This window comes from Ambystoma mexicanum, chromosome 4p (assembly GCF_040938575.1).
Source record: "Ambystoma mexicanum isolate Mex_15411 chromosome 4p, UKY_AmexF1_1, whole genome shotgun sequence".
In the NCBI taxonomy this organism is placed as follows: domain Eukaryota; kingdom Metazoa; phylum Chordata; class Amphibia; order Caudata; family Ambystomatidae; genus Ambystoma; species Ambystoma mexicanum.
The window spans coordinates 1,008,941,204-1,008,956,739 of NC_090927.1; the positions used below are offsets into that span (position 1 = coordinate 1,008,941,204).

The following is a 15,536-nucleotide window of genomic DNA, read 5'->3' on the forward strand; positions in this document are numbered from 1 at the left end:
TAACAGTTATATACATTTCAGTTAAAATAAAACACAATATTAATCATGATGCTTCTCAGGGGGACAATCAAGTGCCTATTTTGCCAAAGCGCATTCATGCTTTGGAAAATGTTTGCACAGAGGACCACAACAAATCTTAGTGGTGCATATAACTCGGGCAGTGACTTGATGCAGAATCCTAATATGTTTTTCGATTTATTAACAGTACAAGATCAGGAATTGGAAAGCACACCCACTCAAGTAATATTTGCAAAGAAGCATCTGCTAAAATGTGGACGGTACAAGAGCTACTTCCTGCCTAAAATGTCACAAAACAGCATAATATGCACGTGACAGTGGAAATACGAATGACACTACGCAGGTCTACATATGATATGACAATAAATCTTATGTGACAGAAAGCGTTCAGTTAGAAATTGTGTTACTTCTCTATCTGCGAAGGGTTATAGTCTAAATGCAATTGGTTTGAGTGCTGAGGTTTTGTTCTAATTTTCATATTAAGTGTAGTAACATTTTATGTATTTCGTGTACTTTTCTGTGATTTGCAAGGTGACTATTGAGAACAGAGCTGCTTCAAACTGCCAAATGAGTGAATGAACGTGCACAATTTAGATAAGAGGTTTCTAGAGAACCTGTGGGAGAGTTTTGGACGTATTGTCTATTGTTTTTAAAAAATAGTCTGAATTAGCCACAGATCCACACCCTTGGTTTGGCTCTAATCTATCTTCAATATTGGTCATGCACAACCTTTGCTACTGTTTATCATTTCACCACTGGGTGGCTCCTTCCCATACAACAGGGATGGACCTTCATGCCCTACTCCTGGCTACATGTACGCTGATAGTGGCAGGAGTGTGTGGTGTAAACGCTCCTTCAAGCACTAATGCGTTAAGGATCCTGTCACACTCTGCAGCAGCGGTGGCTGCAGGGTTTGATGCCTATCTGATAGACTTGGGTGAAAGCCTTATTCATTCATTTTGTCATTTGTTAGCGCCACTCACCATAATTATGGTCCCAACGTGCTTTTGGTTGAACGCCCACACAGGGACCGGAGTCCAGATATTTGGGAGAATTTGACAAGTGCCATTATGCGAGTGTGCATTTCAGCCATTAAAGTTATGCGAGGGAGGTCAAGACCCTGGTAGTCACCCATGTCTAAATGGAGTGTGTATGGGTGCAGCAGGGGTATACTATGCACTAAAGCGGTGGGGGTTGTTTAGGGAGAAAGTTATGTGGGAAGCTACAGTTTGAATTTTGGTTGTGAAAAGTAGCTTCATTTTTATGGCAGAAGTGATGTGAAATAGTGTTTATGATATATGTGGGTGCCGGGTGTGTGGAGTGAGACTGAGCCTTCCGGTAAGTTGCAAAGGTGCGGTGTGCGAGGGGAGAAATGGGTTCGCTGTACAACAATGTCTGCTTCATTTTCAGATGAATCCTACCAGGAATGTCTATTCAAGCTTGCTAATATCATGGCGAATTTCTGCTGCATCCTTTCAGATGCATAGAGGAGGACTGCTTATAAAGATGGTGCTGTCTTCACAGGACAAAACACATGCACCTTGAATAGGATCCATGCAACACAGAGGAGGGAGGGGCAAAAATAATGTTCAGTCATAATTGATGTTAACCTTTTTTTTATTTCAGATATACAAATGACTACATCATTGCAATTCATATTTGACTTTTTGGCAGTAAATACACTTCATTGCATGCATCAAACTGTATCGATTTATTTCAAATGCATTTTTTTGTAAATTTAACATTTTAGTTTTAAAGGTACTATTCAAGGTTCGTACAAGTCAGATTACACTTTCTTTGTAACAAATTCAATAAATGCCAGGAAGACTACAAAAATAAGAACGTCCAACATATGCCTGCTGGGAGAATGATGCATCAGACCGCGAGAGCCTGTAACACTCTGCACCAATTCACTCTCCTTCAACAGTGGCTGGTGGTTTGTGGTAACCTATGGTGGCAAACAGCAGCAGCCTGTGGACCGTTGCACTATGCAGAAAAGCGAGTGAATGAGCAGAGAAAATGCCATGGAGACATACGAGGCAGAGAATTGGGGGAAAGGAACACAGTAGAGGATACCTAGAGTGCCTCTGAAGGTGTTCCAGAGGGACATGATACTGAACGAAGTCTGACCTGTGATCTTCAGCTTGCGACTTTAACCCAGCAATATAGAGTGAAGATCATGTGATGTGATACTACTGTGACAGTTTCAAGACGCGAACATTTGATTACAGTTTAGCACTATTGTACAGTACTGTTAAGCTTGGTCAGAAGTGTTAACAGCATTGGGCCTCTTCACAGGTTTGGTGGTATCTTGCCAGTAAATCCGCAGAGATACCAAACGAAATGACTGTTACCGCCACTTGGTCCAGCAGTATTACTGTGGGATTACAAGTGGAAGTTTGGCGGTGTTAGTCCCGATTGATGCAGTCCATAGGACTGCATGGGGGATTTCGGCAGCATTACCACTGGCGGTAATACCGTCCAAGTGAGTGCATTTTGGCAGTGATGCGGCAGAATTAGCTGCAGCATTTTGCTGGAGGTTTTTCCCTCCACCTCACCGCCAAACTCATAGTTGGGCGGTGCGATAATGTGGTGGTAACGGTATTAACACTGCAATTTTACTGCCCCGGCCAACTTATAATGATGCCCATTGTACTTAAATATGTTTACTTTGATGACAGCCGATTAATTAAAAGAGCTGGCCATGCATGCCTAGGCCATTCAGAATGTAGTAACTATAGCTCGGATTTAAACAGAGAAAATGTGTTCAGTTCAATTTCAGTCAGACTAAAGGGAACATGTTCATGCACGCTCATTGTAATGTGTAGGGATATATACTCTGCCTCTGGTGGTAACTGAGAGGCAGGAGGGAGGTCCAGATACAGGATTCTGCCCTTCAGTGAAGATGCTGGTGGCCCCTTACGCAGCGGGGTTGCTTTGTAAGGGGTTTGCTGTGGTGATAAATGCAAGGAACTGTACTGTATTTACTCCATGGTACATCTGTCTTACTACACGGCCACAACATTAGCGGACTAATGTTGGCTTCATACTTTGTAATGCTAAAGATAGCCCCCCCCCTTCATATGTGTGGCCTGAGCCAAGTGGACCACCTGTAAGTTTAGCAGAAAAGGAAGGCTTCTTAGACGCAGTTAGCCTCAAAGGCTGCCTACAATAGCCCCCAGCTAAAGCAGAGTCTAGGAACATCACTGCTGCTCGCCTGGGACTATGGTAAAGCGGGCTGTGCAGCTACCAGCAATTCACGGAGACGTACATACTCTTACTCACTTCCAGCTCCTCATCATTGAGGCACTTCCATTTGGGCTCTTTGAGGACAACATCCTATATGCAGCCCGAGCCAAGAACGTCACCATCGACACAATAATGCACAGCTCAAGATCTTTGAAATGAAACTCTGATTTGACCTTACTGGATGCATTTTCAGCACGCCACAAGGCCAAAGAGTCAGAAAAATCTAAGATGGTGATAAGAGCCTGGTATTTTTATGAATTGGACATAACTTCCAACATCAAACTCAGTTAGGTTTAGTGGCAACTAGGTGTAGATAAACAGGCAAGTAGATATACCACTGAGTCAACCCCAGGCCAAATGGGCCTTTTAGAGGTTAATACCTACCTATTTTAAAATATTACCCGCCTCAATGGTAGTACATTTGCAGATGACTGATGATGGCCCATTTGCGACTAATTCTACGCAGAACTACAGAGTTGCAAGTGTGCCATGAAGCTTCAGTTACCCACTGATAGAATCCACAGGTGCATGCCCCCATTCTGTCAATTTAATTCGCGCATGTTTAGCCTCATCTATACCCCTTTTCTTCCCTCGACACGCCTTCTACAGTCCCTTCAATGTTGTTTACTGTAAATCTCTCTTGGAGATAGTTGGCTCAGGAAGGAAATGTGGCCAGATTTCAGCTGTAAGAAAAGCATTCTGCGACCTGCAAATCAATTGAATCTCATTTGGGGATTTGCAACGGCGCACACACCATTTTTAAGAAATTCTCCAAGGCCTACTAGCCACAGTATGAAGGAGTTTGAGACTCAAGAAGAAGTACTATATGTGAACACGGCTTTATTCAAGCATCAAAATGTATACATTGTGCATTAAAACGTTACTGTAGAGACTGGCATGGAGTTTTTAGGATGAGTAGAGTGTGACCATTTTGGAAAGCAATGCCATTAGGGCATTAAAAAATATATGATTTTATTCCACTGTCATCCTCATAATTATAGAATTCTAGGACCACTGCATTGAATGTCATTAAACTACTTTTTTCCATTTTCATTAACCCTGTCGAAATTTTTTGTTCAACTTCTATTGTTCTTTTTATTCGTTTTTCAGCTCATAAATTGTCTGTTTGTGCATTCATTTTTGTTGACATCGTTGAAATCTCCCACCTATTTTCCAATGGGAACATTCAGCATCTTCTGATGTTCCGAGTTTCCTATTGTGATACGGGATACCCTTATAGTAGTATATAGCAGGGCATTAAATCACTCCTCTATCAAATAAAATGCTGTTACATTTCCAGAGGGTGGCACTTCCTGTGCCATTTAATTCAGAGGTCTACTGTGGTGACATAAAACCTGCAAAGCTCCCTGGAAAAAAGCGGACCTAGCAACCCAGTGAACATTAAATGAGGACAGCATATTAAATCAACATTTTTTCCGAAACATTGCGGATTGACAGAAGTTGTCTGCTGAGTGTACTGCAAGGTATTGGCTCACAGTGCAATAATAAAACCATGCAAGTCAGGACACAAGAATCTGCACGTCTATTATAGTAAATACACAAGGAGGCCAGAAACTCGCTACCAAACCTTCCTTTTTTTTTTTTTTTTTAAACTAAACAGAGTTCTTTGCGATACCCAGTCACTGGACCCAAATCATCTGAAATTGTTAATTTGTAGTGCAATTTGTTGTGAATGCATTAAAAGTTGTGTTCCATGGTTACTTATTTTTGCTGGGGATGACATACCTGTGACACAGAAAATGGCAATACTCTTCACCAGAGGGGTTCCAAATGATTTTGCTTGACTAAAGACCTGCTGATCAACGGATCAAAATACAAGCCAATCAAAGGAGAACAACCGCCGACATATTAGGGCAAAGAAGCTCCTTGAAGCAGAGCATCTGTCTCATGATGGGGGGAGCAAACTATTAAAAAAAATATGTCCAATGACTATTTTTCAGTTTGTTCTGTGTCCCAATTGTGGTGAAAGCATTTGTAGCCACGGCAGTGTAATGTGCCCTCAAGATTTGAGAAATGCCAACATATTACTGCCTTTTGGAAAATGGGTACTGGAAGTATGGAGAGCTACTTTTCAAATGCAACATCAGCCTCGAGGAGATCATGACTTCATAACTTTCCCTCACAGCTTTCGCTCACCCTCTGCTATGAACGATAGTAGTGCAGACAAAACGAGTGGCTTATCCTGTAGAAAATGGCCGGAGTTCGCTGTAACTCTAGATACCTCAACTATATAAAAATCTCTTGCAAAACATTTTATTCTGAATTAAGGACTGTCCAAGTGAGAGAGGATGGTCAGGAAATATGCTCAACTAGCACAATTTGGTGAAAAGGGCATTTAAAGAAGCCCTATTTATCTAATATCCCACAGATAATGTCTATGCATTGCTTCAAAAACCATCTGACTCCAAAACGACATGATATTATGGAGCTGTCTAGAGTCGGACACACTCTGCAGGTAAACCTTTTTTCTCTAAATTACCTAGGTAAAATCAGAAGAAACACCCTCATGTTTCATCACAGAAGTGTGAACTCCTCCATGTGGACTCATAGCAGCAAACTCTGTTATCAACCCTCACAGCAATACACCAACTCATGTGGCCTCACTGAGAAGAGAACACCGACGCTGCTGGTCACAAGGCAGCGTGAAAGTTCAAAGTAAATTATGGAGTAAAATCTTAATTACAGAAGCTTCAGAAATATTGCTTTAACAATGAACAGAGGTTTGGAGGAGAGCATGGAGTTAATGGAACATTAATTGATCAAATCATGCAATTTGTTGAACAACATTGTTCTGCTTTGTGGACTTCACTTTACAACAATTGTAAGTGATGCTGGTGTCAGAGGTCTTCAAAGGAAACATATTTACCTACAGGGATAGCCCCAGTGGGTTTTCTAGTATATACATATGTGATGTATTGAGGATAATTACTTGTGACCTGGGGGAGGAATCCAGAACTGCTGGACTTGATTCCAGTCTATGTGCTCCTAGAGTTCAAGGGGTACTTTGTTTTTGAAGACTGATAATAGATAAAGAATCATTAAAAAAATAAACTCCTCAGTAAAGAGCAGCTGGGCAGGAACAGTACATTCTTGATGATGAATGCTAAGCACCTCTGATTATGGTAGGCTTCAACCTTATCTTAAAACCCACCATTGTTGATACAATTCATGTAGGAGGTTTCATCCAACGACCCGATGGAGCATAATTGGTTGATCTTGCATTGTCTATCACAGCCAACGTGGTCATCACAACTCACAAGGTAGTGTTTGTAATAGTCATCGAACAGCTGGCTGCCATCTTCTTTGAATTGCTTGCTGAGGTCGTAGAGATTTTGTGGATGCAAGCTTTCAATGCCGTAGGCTTTGGTCATAACGTATTCTAGCTTCCAAAGTGGCGTCATTTTCATGTTGGCTTCCGTGAGGTTCAAGTAATAGTGCCAGAGATCCTGAAACATTAGGACACAATGGAGTTATTAGTCCATCTCTGATTACTATAAATTACTCCCTCTACTAACTCTAGTAATTATAGGACTCCATGCCTTTCCTTTAGTTGATGGGATGCCCTGCCGAGCAGGCATCCCATCACTCAAGGCAGACGTGGATGCTATTTTAGGAGCAAAATAGTTGCTACATCATGTAAACAATGGACACGTTTCATACATTGAAGTAGTCCAGTTAAGTTACCATTTTTATTTGATCAGCAACCATATGCTACGCTGAACAAAGAAATAAAAGCACCATTAGTAAAACCGTTCTTAAAATAACGTACACAATTTATATAAAGTCAAAATACAAATTCCACATGTGTCACTAAGAGAAATACCTCCTGCCACCCTTTACATCCGTTATGATGACAATGTTACAAATATATAAGGTTTTTTGTCCAGATTAAAACCTAGGTAATCTCAAGGCAAGCCACCAGATGTTTCCTGAGCAGCCATGCTCACCACATAAAATGAGCAAGTTAAAAAACAACCATGTGGACGGGTGAACTATTGGCCCATGCAAAGTCTTCTTGAAGGTGCTAGCTTCCCACAGCAGAGGCTTCAGCCATTTAGACCTCAAGACGGTGTATTGAGGAAACCAAAACAAGAAGTGAGGAGTGGTTTCAAGAGAAGCCCCACTAGCAGAAAAGCAATAACATATTATGGTGCTTCTGTGTGAAACTTAACATATAAAGCTTGCATCTCTCGATTAGTCAACCTGTCAAGGTAGGATTCCCTGAGGTTTATCAGGCATTGTCATGGGTTGAGGGATACCCCATCAAGTAATGCTTGATCCCTTAGCTCCTAGTATCTCTTCATCACCCAAAGCAAGAGTTCAGTGATCCAGTCTAGAAAATACCAATGATTACACCGTTTCAACTATGCAAGCCCTTACCCAATATCTATAAACTAGCCCAGGTCTCCATATTCAGGATGAGACCTCATTGCCCTGAAGTGGGCTTTATAATTAGAGGGGCCCTGAGAGTCTCACATTCCAGCCCAGAAGGGTGGGGGTTTTGGTGAGAACACCTCACTCATGGTAATATACCCATATCTTTACAAGTCAGTATAGAGAAAGCTGCCTAAAGGGACCTTGACAAGGGACATTAAGACATTGGGCCTCATTACGAATGTGGCGGCCGCGGAATGAATGGTTCCGGTAAGGGACCGGCACCGTTCATTCCAGACCGCCACATTACGAGGTCTGCAGCGGGTCCTGCACTTCACGCCTGGTCAGACCAGACGTGAAGAGCGGCAACCACTAGCAGACCAGGATGCTAACACCGGGCCCGTCATTAACAGGCCCGTTGTTAGCATCCTTCCCATTCCCATTGAGCCCTCAAAGGGCTCAATTGGGAATGGGGATGTACCGGGTCCGGTTCCCGAGAATGGGAATTACCGGGCCTGCTAGAGTCGGCATGGCCCGGTAATTCCATATTTTTGGGACCCGGACCCAGTACCCGGTTTGGGGGTAGCCATGCCACTAAAAGCAGCATGGCTACCTCCAAACTTGTAATGAGGGTCATTATCAGTCCTCTGTAAGGTTGGACAGATGAAAAAGCACCAAAGTTCACCTGTATACAGTGCTTCTGCTAACACATTACTTTGATAGGCTCCCAGGGATGAAGTAACTGAGTGTCCCCCAAATTGGTGGTTGAAGCCAAGAATCCCTCATGCAGACTGCTTGAGACGCAAATGCTTTTAATGACCTGGCAAACAATGCACTTGTTCCAAAGAAACTGCCCCCCCCCCCGCACCAGCCATCAAAATGCAGCAGGTTCCTCAGCCTTCCCGTGACCATGATCTTAGTTTTAGGCTGGTTGATGGGAAGAGGTTTATACCGGTAATAAGCATCACATCCATGGAGAAGTTGCCTAAGTCAATTCTCTGTATGTGAGAGATTCACGGTTGTTCCCAGAAAGCATCTTGACCCTTTTTGGGTCTCACTTTTGGGAGCTGCTTACAACTGCCCTAAAACCAGCCATCTACATCATTAATAAATAGGCTGAAGAGTAGAGGAGTGAGGATGCAAAGCTGTCTCACTCCTGTGCCAATCTCATAATCCTCATATAGCTCCCCCATGGGACCCAGTCTCACCCTAGAGCACATATCCGAGCAATCAAGGCCCTTGTCTGACCAATCAAGGCTAGATCCAACTTTTCTTCTTCACGGGCCTCGAACAGACAGGACTTGAACAAGTTGAAGGCTGCCTTGAGGTTGAAAAAACTCTAGATCTTCACAGCTGCATTTAAAAAGGATATAGGCCTACATTTTCATAGATCCCATTTATCCCTCTTCCTTTTGATTGGAATCATCTCAAAAAATTCCCAAGAGTGTTTTCGTCGGATCCCAAATTGATAATTAAATTAACTAATGAGCAGAGAACATGGACCCAAATGGTGGCCTATGGGAATGCTGTCAGGCCCAGGGTCCAGCTCCTTCCTTGAAGCTTGAGAGAGAAGGGCCATATTCACCTCAATTAGGAAAATAAGAAGGACCTGAAATAATTCATTCTATGCAGACAAAACTTGGCTGCTTGTCAGGGAAAAAGCCATCTCTCATTAGGTGCCTCCACACACTTCCTGCATCCATAAAGAGAGAGAGAGAGATTTCTTTCCAGGTAACCCCTGAGATACGACTTACTGGCCCTTGCTGTATAATCTTTCGGACCCCAGGCACCAGAAACTAAAAAGGCCAAGAATCTTTGGTTTTTGTAACATGATATAATTCCTGCCACGCCTCCTTCTTAGCTTGAGATTTCTTAAGGTTCTAGTGTCTGAGATTTCTAACCGCTAACCAGTTCCTGAAAGTACTTCAGAATACCTTCATACCGGTTTCATTTTCATTACTTCACAAGATAATTCCCCCTTCTTAAACTGGCACTCATCGTCAAACCAAGAAAACTCAGAGAGAGAGAGTGTGACAGGATGGTTTTGGAGTTTCCAAAAGGTCTCCAAAAACATCAAGGGTGTCATACATGGTCCTTAGTTTTGTTTGGATCCCCGCCAGTTAGTCCAGAACTAACCCAGTGTCTGGCAAATAACAGACAACATAACTGGGAGGAAACTATTCTGGTCGATCACAATCGGTAAGTCAAAGTATAAAAGAGAAACATCAATTAACATGCCAAATAAACTATTCTTTGAAAATAAGACATAGCCTGGCACAGCAGGTAATGCCGGAAATTATGTTACATGACTGTAAGTTCACCGCCCAAGTCCAGAGAAATTCCATAATGGACAGTATAACATGCTGTAGCAGGATAGAAGGTGATATTACAAACCGAACAACACCACAACATCAACCAAATATTCCTGGATACACATCTGGTTTAATTTCCTTGCCAACTTACCAATAAACTGTAATCATCAGGCTGATATTGATAAAATCTGTAGCCAGGGTTATTACAACTAGTCTCGGTCAGTGACTTGATTGGAGTTACAGCTGGTACAATGAATGCAGCATTCACAGGATTTCCTAAAATATTGAAGTTATATTAATTGAAAATCAGATCACTTTTCCTTTGCTTCAATTTTCGTGATATAATTTTAGTAGGGGCTATGACAAAATGTACCTTGCATAATGTAGTTGAAAACGAAGGTGTCAAATGGCAACAGAAAATCAATTAGAGACTGACAGTGAAAAAGCAGCTTTCAAATTATCAACCAAAGGATCAACGCTTTTCTTTTGGCAAGTGAAGATACGGGGGAGAACACACCCTTATCTCTGCAGTAAACCTTGACCCCATGGCTAAAGGGACAGCTCCATAAAGCAACCATCCATTAGCTTTTTTTATTTTTAAATCTGTTTATTGTTTTTACTACAATTTGCATGAAAATAAAACATTTATAAAAGCCAATAAAACAATGACAGGAGCAGACATGATAACAGATAATGACCAGAATCCGTTGGCAACATATCTTTGAATCACATAGCATAATACCCCAGCAGGTATGCGCCGAGATCGATATGGAGCACGTAGTCCAGGCACATCTAAAATTCGATCTCTGGCCCAGCCTCACACATTACACAAACCACCCATAGTCTTGTTCCTTGATGACCGCAATGCATTAACATGAGAAAATCGTAAACGACGAAGCAAAACAAATCACATTGTAAATAACAGTTCAACCATTATTAGATGCATGCCTTCGCATGGTGAATATGCCATGGCTGACCATGTAGGTCTGATTCCCATTGCTAACATACAATACATTCCCCATGTGCAATAGTCAATATATCCCCATCACACTCAGCCCTTTTCTGCAACCCAGGTCGCAGGGAAACCTTTTCAGGGTGGACAGAGATCGGATGAGGTTTGTAGCAGGTACCACACCTCATGCCACACACTGTAGGAGCCTGCCTCCCCCTCAACTCCTGAATGTCTATTAGTGACATCCAACTCTGCTTTGGTCCACTTCTTGAAATCCATGTGCCAGTTGCAAAACAGCGGTCCCCTGGTGCCTTCCAGGCCATTGCCACATCAGTAATCCAGTAAGTTCCACCGATTTGCCTATCACTCGCTCCCAGAATACATGAACCACAGCACAGCCCCACCACATGTGCTAATGTGTTCCCACCTCCCACTACATTTTTAACAATTAGTGTCTGATCCCTGGGCCATTTTAGCAACCACAAAGGATGTGATGTTTGTACGCACACACATTGGATCCACTGGAACTGTGCATTCTTAGATACCTGCTTTGCATGCGCAAGAGCCTTACCCCATTTGCTGTCAGTGACTGGTTTACCCAGGTCTTCGCCCATCTATTCCGCAGTCCTGCCACACCAGACAATCCGGCCAGCAGCATAGATCTCCATTACACGCCTCCCACATTCGGCCAAGCGCCAAAGTGCAACATTGATCACATGGGTCTCCGGACGCATATAAACCTCTGACTTCAGCCATCAACCTGGCAAGCTCCCAAAATGTAAGTCGTACTCTGAGATGTGCTTCTTTCGAAGCTAAATATGTGGCTGCCCTATCACCCGACCTTCCCATCCTATTCGGGCAACACCCCCAACCCATCTCTTCCCCAATCCATACCCTAACCTACCACAAGAGACTCATCTCCGGTAAAAAAGCTAATTTCTGTCCCTCACCTTTGGTCCCTTATTTCAATATTCGTATCAGCGTCGGTTACTGCAGAAGGAAGGAGGCCGAGTTCAACCTCTCTGGCACCAATTACCTCAAACAGATGGAGCTGCCTACATTCAAAGGCTTTCATGTGAGTGACTGCATCCGCCTGAGGGAACATAAAACAGTTCACCATGTGCTGAAAGGTAGCTGTCCAATAATATAATCGAAAGTCAGGCGCACCTACACCACCCTTCCCCACCGGGAGCTGCAATGTCTTAAAAGCGACTCTGGGACTTTTGCCCTTATACAAAAAGTCCCCTTTATTACATGGATCTTCCAAAAAAGGTTACCTGATAAAGGCATGCCTATAACCTGGAAAAGACACAGCGGACGTAGCAAGCACTAACCATTGCTTGATGTAGTCCCCTCCCATATTCAGATGTGCCTGCTGCACACCACTGCTGCTATTGATCTATTCTTTAGCCTGTATTTGGATAGCATCACCAAGATATGGAACCTATTGAAGTTGGGCTCGCCTACATAGTAGGAAAGGAGCAATGCAACCCATCAGCAGGTAACAGTCCTCACCTGGTGCTGCTTAAACCTTTAAACTCAGCACCAAGTGCCACTAAGCTATTGCATACTGTGACAAATCAAGGGTGTTCATTCCTTCTACCAAGAGGGGAGCCAGCCCCTTTGAGGCTAGGTAGGTGAGCCCGCTAAGCAAGACCCTCACTAGGGGTCAGGGCAAGTGGGGCCTCACTGGGAGTGACTCCCCTCTTGGGGACAAGGATTACCATTCCAATATGGAACTTCCAGTGCAGAATACCTTGTCTGCCTACATGAGAACTGGAAAGACTGTTACTTCTGTTTTGACTCCACCAAACAGTGACATTTCTTCTATCTCTTGGCTTCCAGGTAATGCTTGATTTCACCTGAACTCCACAGTCAAAGAACATCAACACACCCATTTTATTTGAAATGCTACGTTGGATACACTGAATAGTGACATTTCTTCCGACTCTTTGGCATAAGTTAATGCTAGATACCACCAGAACGACAGAGTCAGAAAAGTAAGATCTCCCCTTTTCTTTGTGCTTACATACATAAAACCACAAGGAACTTTGAATCGAAGAAAAGCTCCCATGAAGTAGGAGGAGAGGATCCTATGCAGAGGCAATCCTGTTACGGAAAGACGTCTCAGAGGGGCGGTGCCATGCTACACCGCAGACCCAGCGTTAGCATGGACAATGAGTGAAGCATGGTAGGACTCCAGATGGCTGACGTTTTAACCTACTGGGAAGCCAAGGTCCGATGGGCGACAGAGAGGCAACCGTCTCTTCTGGTTGGCATGACCACAAGAAAGCCGTGGTGCCTTGGGGCCTGACAACAGTCATCAATACCAGACTGCAGAGGAGAGCCGAAACCCTGAACTCCGCAAGAGAAGTACATTTGCTACGGAAACGAGCCACAAAAGGCAAGCAAACACTCTCAAAGAGAACACAATTGAAAGGCGCGAACATTGAGAAACAAGGTTGAGGAAGCCGACAAGGCCACGGGAGTCTGATAAACCCAGAGTAGAGACACAGCAAGTCTATCAGTGGGCCACAGGGTATTGGGAAGCCCTGAAAAGCCAAAAGACACTAATAGTCCCAGCTGAAGAAGCCACGAAAGGGAAGTGAACGCTCCTAAGAAGGTAACAACGTGAAGTGGGGTGAACTGAGTCCTTAAATGTCAGGAAAGCCATAAGCGTTGCGGGACTCAGATAATCCCAAATAGAGACACAGCAAACATATCAGTGGGCAAAAGGGTGTTACGAAGCCCTGAGAAACCAAGACATTAATAGTCCAGGCTGGAGAAGCCCCAGGGTTTAAGGAAGCCTGGAAAACTCAAACAGGCAGACGCTGCACTGAGGCCCTGATCAAGTAAGATTGATAGCGGGCCAGAGGACTTTGGGGAGTCTGAGAAACCTGAGATGCAACGCACATTAGGAAGGGAGTGAACCTGGAGGATTCAAACCTGCAAGCATCAACAAAGGTTACTGTCAAACACCAAGAGGTAAATGGTGTAGTCATGGGAAAGAAACTTTGGTTTTCCTGCGAAGAAGAAAACCTTATGCTAAGACTTGAAAAGTTGACATCCAGAGCCTAAGGAGAGGTCTAAGAACTGTGTTTTGTGGAAATGTTGAACCTTTGTTAAAATCTTGATAAACTTTGCCCAAAACGTTGGATAAACCCTGTCAAACTTTGTAGAACTTTCAAGAAAAACCTGCTTGCTGAGAAAAGGAGCCAAAACTGTATGAAACTTTCTAAAGACCTGCTTGGAGGAAGGATCCAAGTGTTGGGCCAGGCAGATGTCTTTGCAGAGGCCTTGTCCTGGTCCACTTCTTTTTGCTTGGGTTTTTCTAAAGTGGTAGAGAGAGTTATTATGTAAGGATTCGGGTGAAGAACCTTTTATTTTGGACTTTAATGTGCACCCTTAGTTTTAGGTATGGAGCTTCCCTCCCAGCGTTAGGGATAGCTAGCCGTTTTCTTTTTACTTTAACTAAAAACCTTAAACATGTCAGTAACTCCTCTGTCTCCTTTAGGTTTGCCACAATACTTACTATAAAAAACCCAAAACCAGGTCACCCCACAGTAACTGCCAAAATGAGTAATGCGTAAATATAGGGAGAGGGGGGTTCTGTGTGTGTGCGTGTGTGTCATGAACTGTGCATTTATCATTTAGTCAGGTGGTTTCTAAGTGCTATGTCAACTTTATGAACATCTGATAGTGTTCGTCCGCAATGCAGATGTTGCATTTGATGGGAGTTTGTATGACGGCTGGTGTCACAATTCACTAACTTCGCTGTCGATCCCACCACCAGATAGTATGGTGTGGCACTGTGAAGAATCAAGGCTATTCTACCCGTCTCCCCCTTTGAGGTTAGGGAGGTGAGCCCGCTCCACAAGACCCTCCCCAGGGGTCGGGGCAAGTGAGACCTCACTGGGAGAGACTCCCCCTTAGGGGACTTGGACTCCCATTCCTGTGAGGAACTCCCTAGGCCACACACCACAGCAGCATATATGGGACTACCTGCTATGAAGAATAATGTGATTCCTGTATATTTGGCTGAAGGCAATGCTGAACAAAACTAATTCAGACAAGGAAAAGAGGATGTCTCCTTGTTGAGAAATGTACATTTAACTTGGACGAGTGGAGTGACGAGGGAGGGAGAGAGAGAGAGTGCCGTATGCAAGGGAAGCCCCCTGACGTGATCACGCCTTAGTGAAGTGAAGCACAGATGAGCCGCAGAACACGTGACTTCCGGGGGGTGGCGGGGTGAGAACCCCAGCATGAAATGCCAGAGGCCCAGCGCATATTACAACGGGGAGACTGTTGTGAAGCAGGAGAGAGGAATACTGTACCAGGTGGTGGCGTGGCCACGACCAGATCGTGGTGGGCAGGATGTCCGGTGAAGCATGCCAAGACCATCAGAGTGGGGAGTGCAAGCAGCTCCCTATCACCAGCACATGTATGCAGCAGCCAGGTGGGAAGCGGAGAAGGGGAAGCCGATGACCCAGAAGCACGCAAAGCCAGATTTCAAAGAGGACTGCCCGAGGCCAGCAACGTTCCCCTGCATAAATGGAGGTACCGGGGAGAATGGGAAAAGCGGGAGGCCGCCGGGGCAGGATTATATGAAG

At 43.9% G+C, this 15,536-nt stretch overlaps 1 protein-coding gene across 1 annotated transcript in view; it reads right to left on the reverse strand.

Annotated features, from left to right (window-relative positions):
* Window positions 1–4,868: 4,868 nt before the first annotated feature.
* SMPDL3A (sphingomyelin phosphodiesterase acid like 3A) overlaps window positions 4,869–15,536 on the reverse strand; it is a 384,143-nt gene continuing 373,475 nt past the window's right edge. Inside the window, exons 7-8 of the mRNA XM_069606594.1 lie at window positions 10,126–10,250; window positions 4,869–6,734 (exon numbers count right to left, since the gene is read on the reverse strand). Of these exons, the coding sequence (XP_069462695.1) occupies window positions 6,429–6,734; window positions 10,126–10,250 (431 nt within the window). The 3' untranslated portion in view covers window positions 4,869–6,428. The remainder of the gene's footprint in view (window positions 6,735–10,125; window positions 10,251–15,536) is intronic.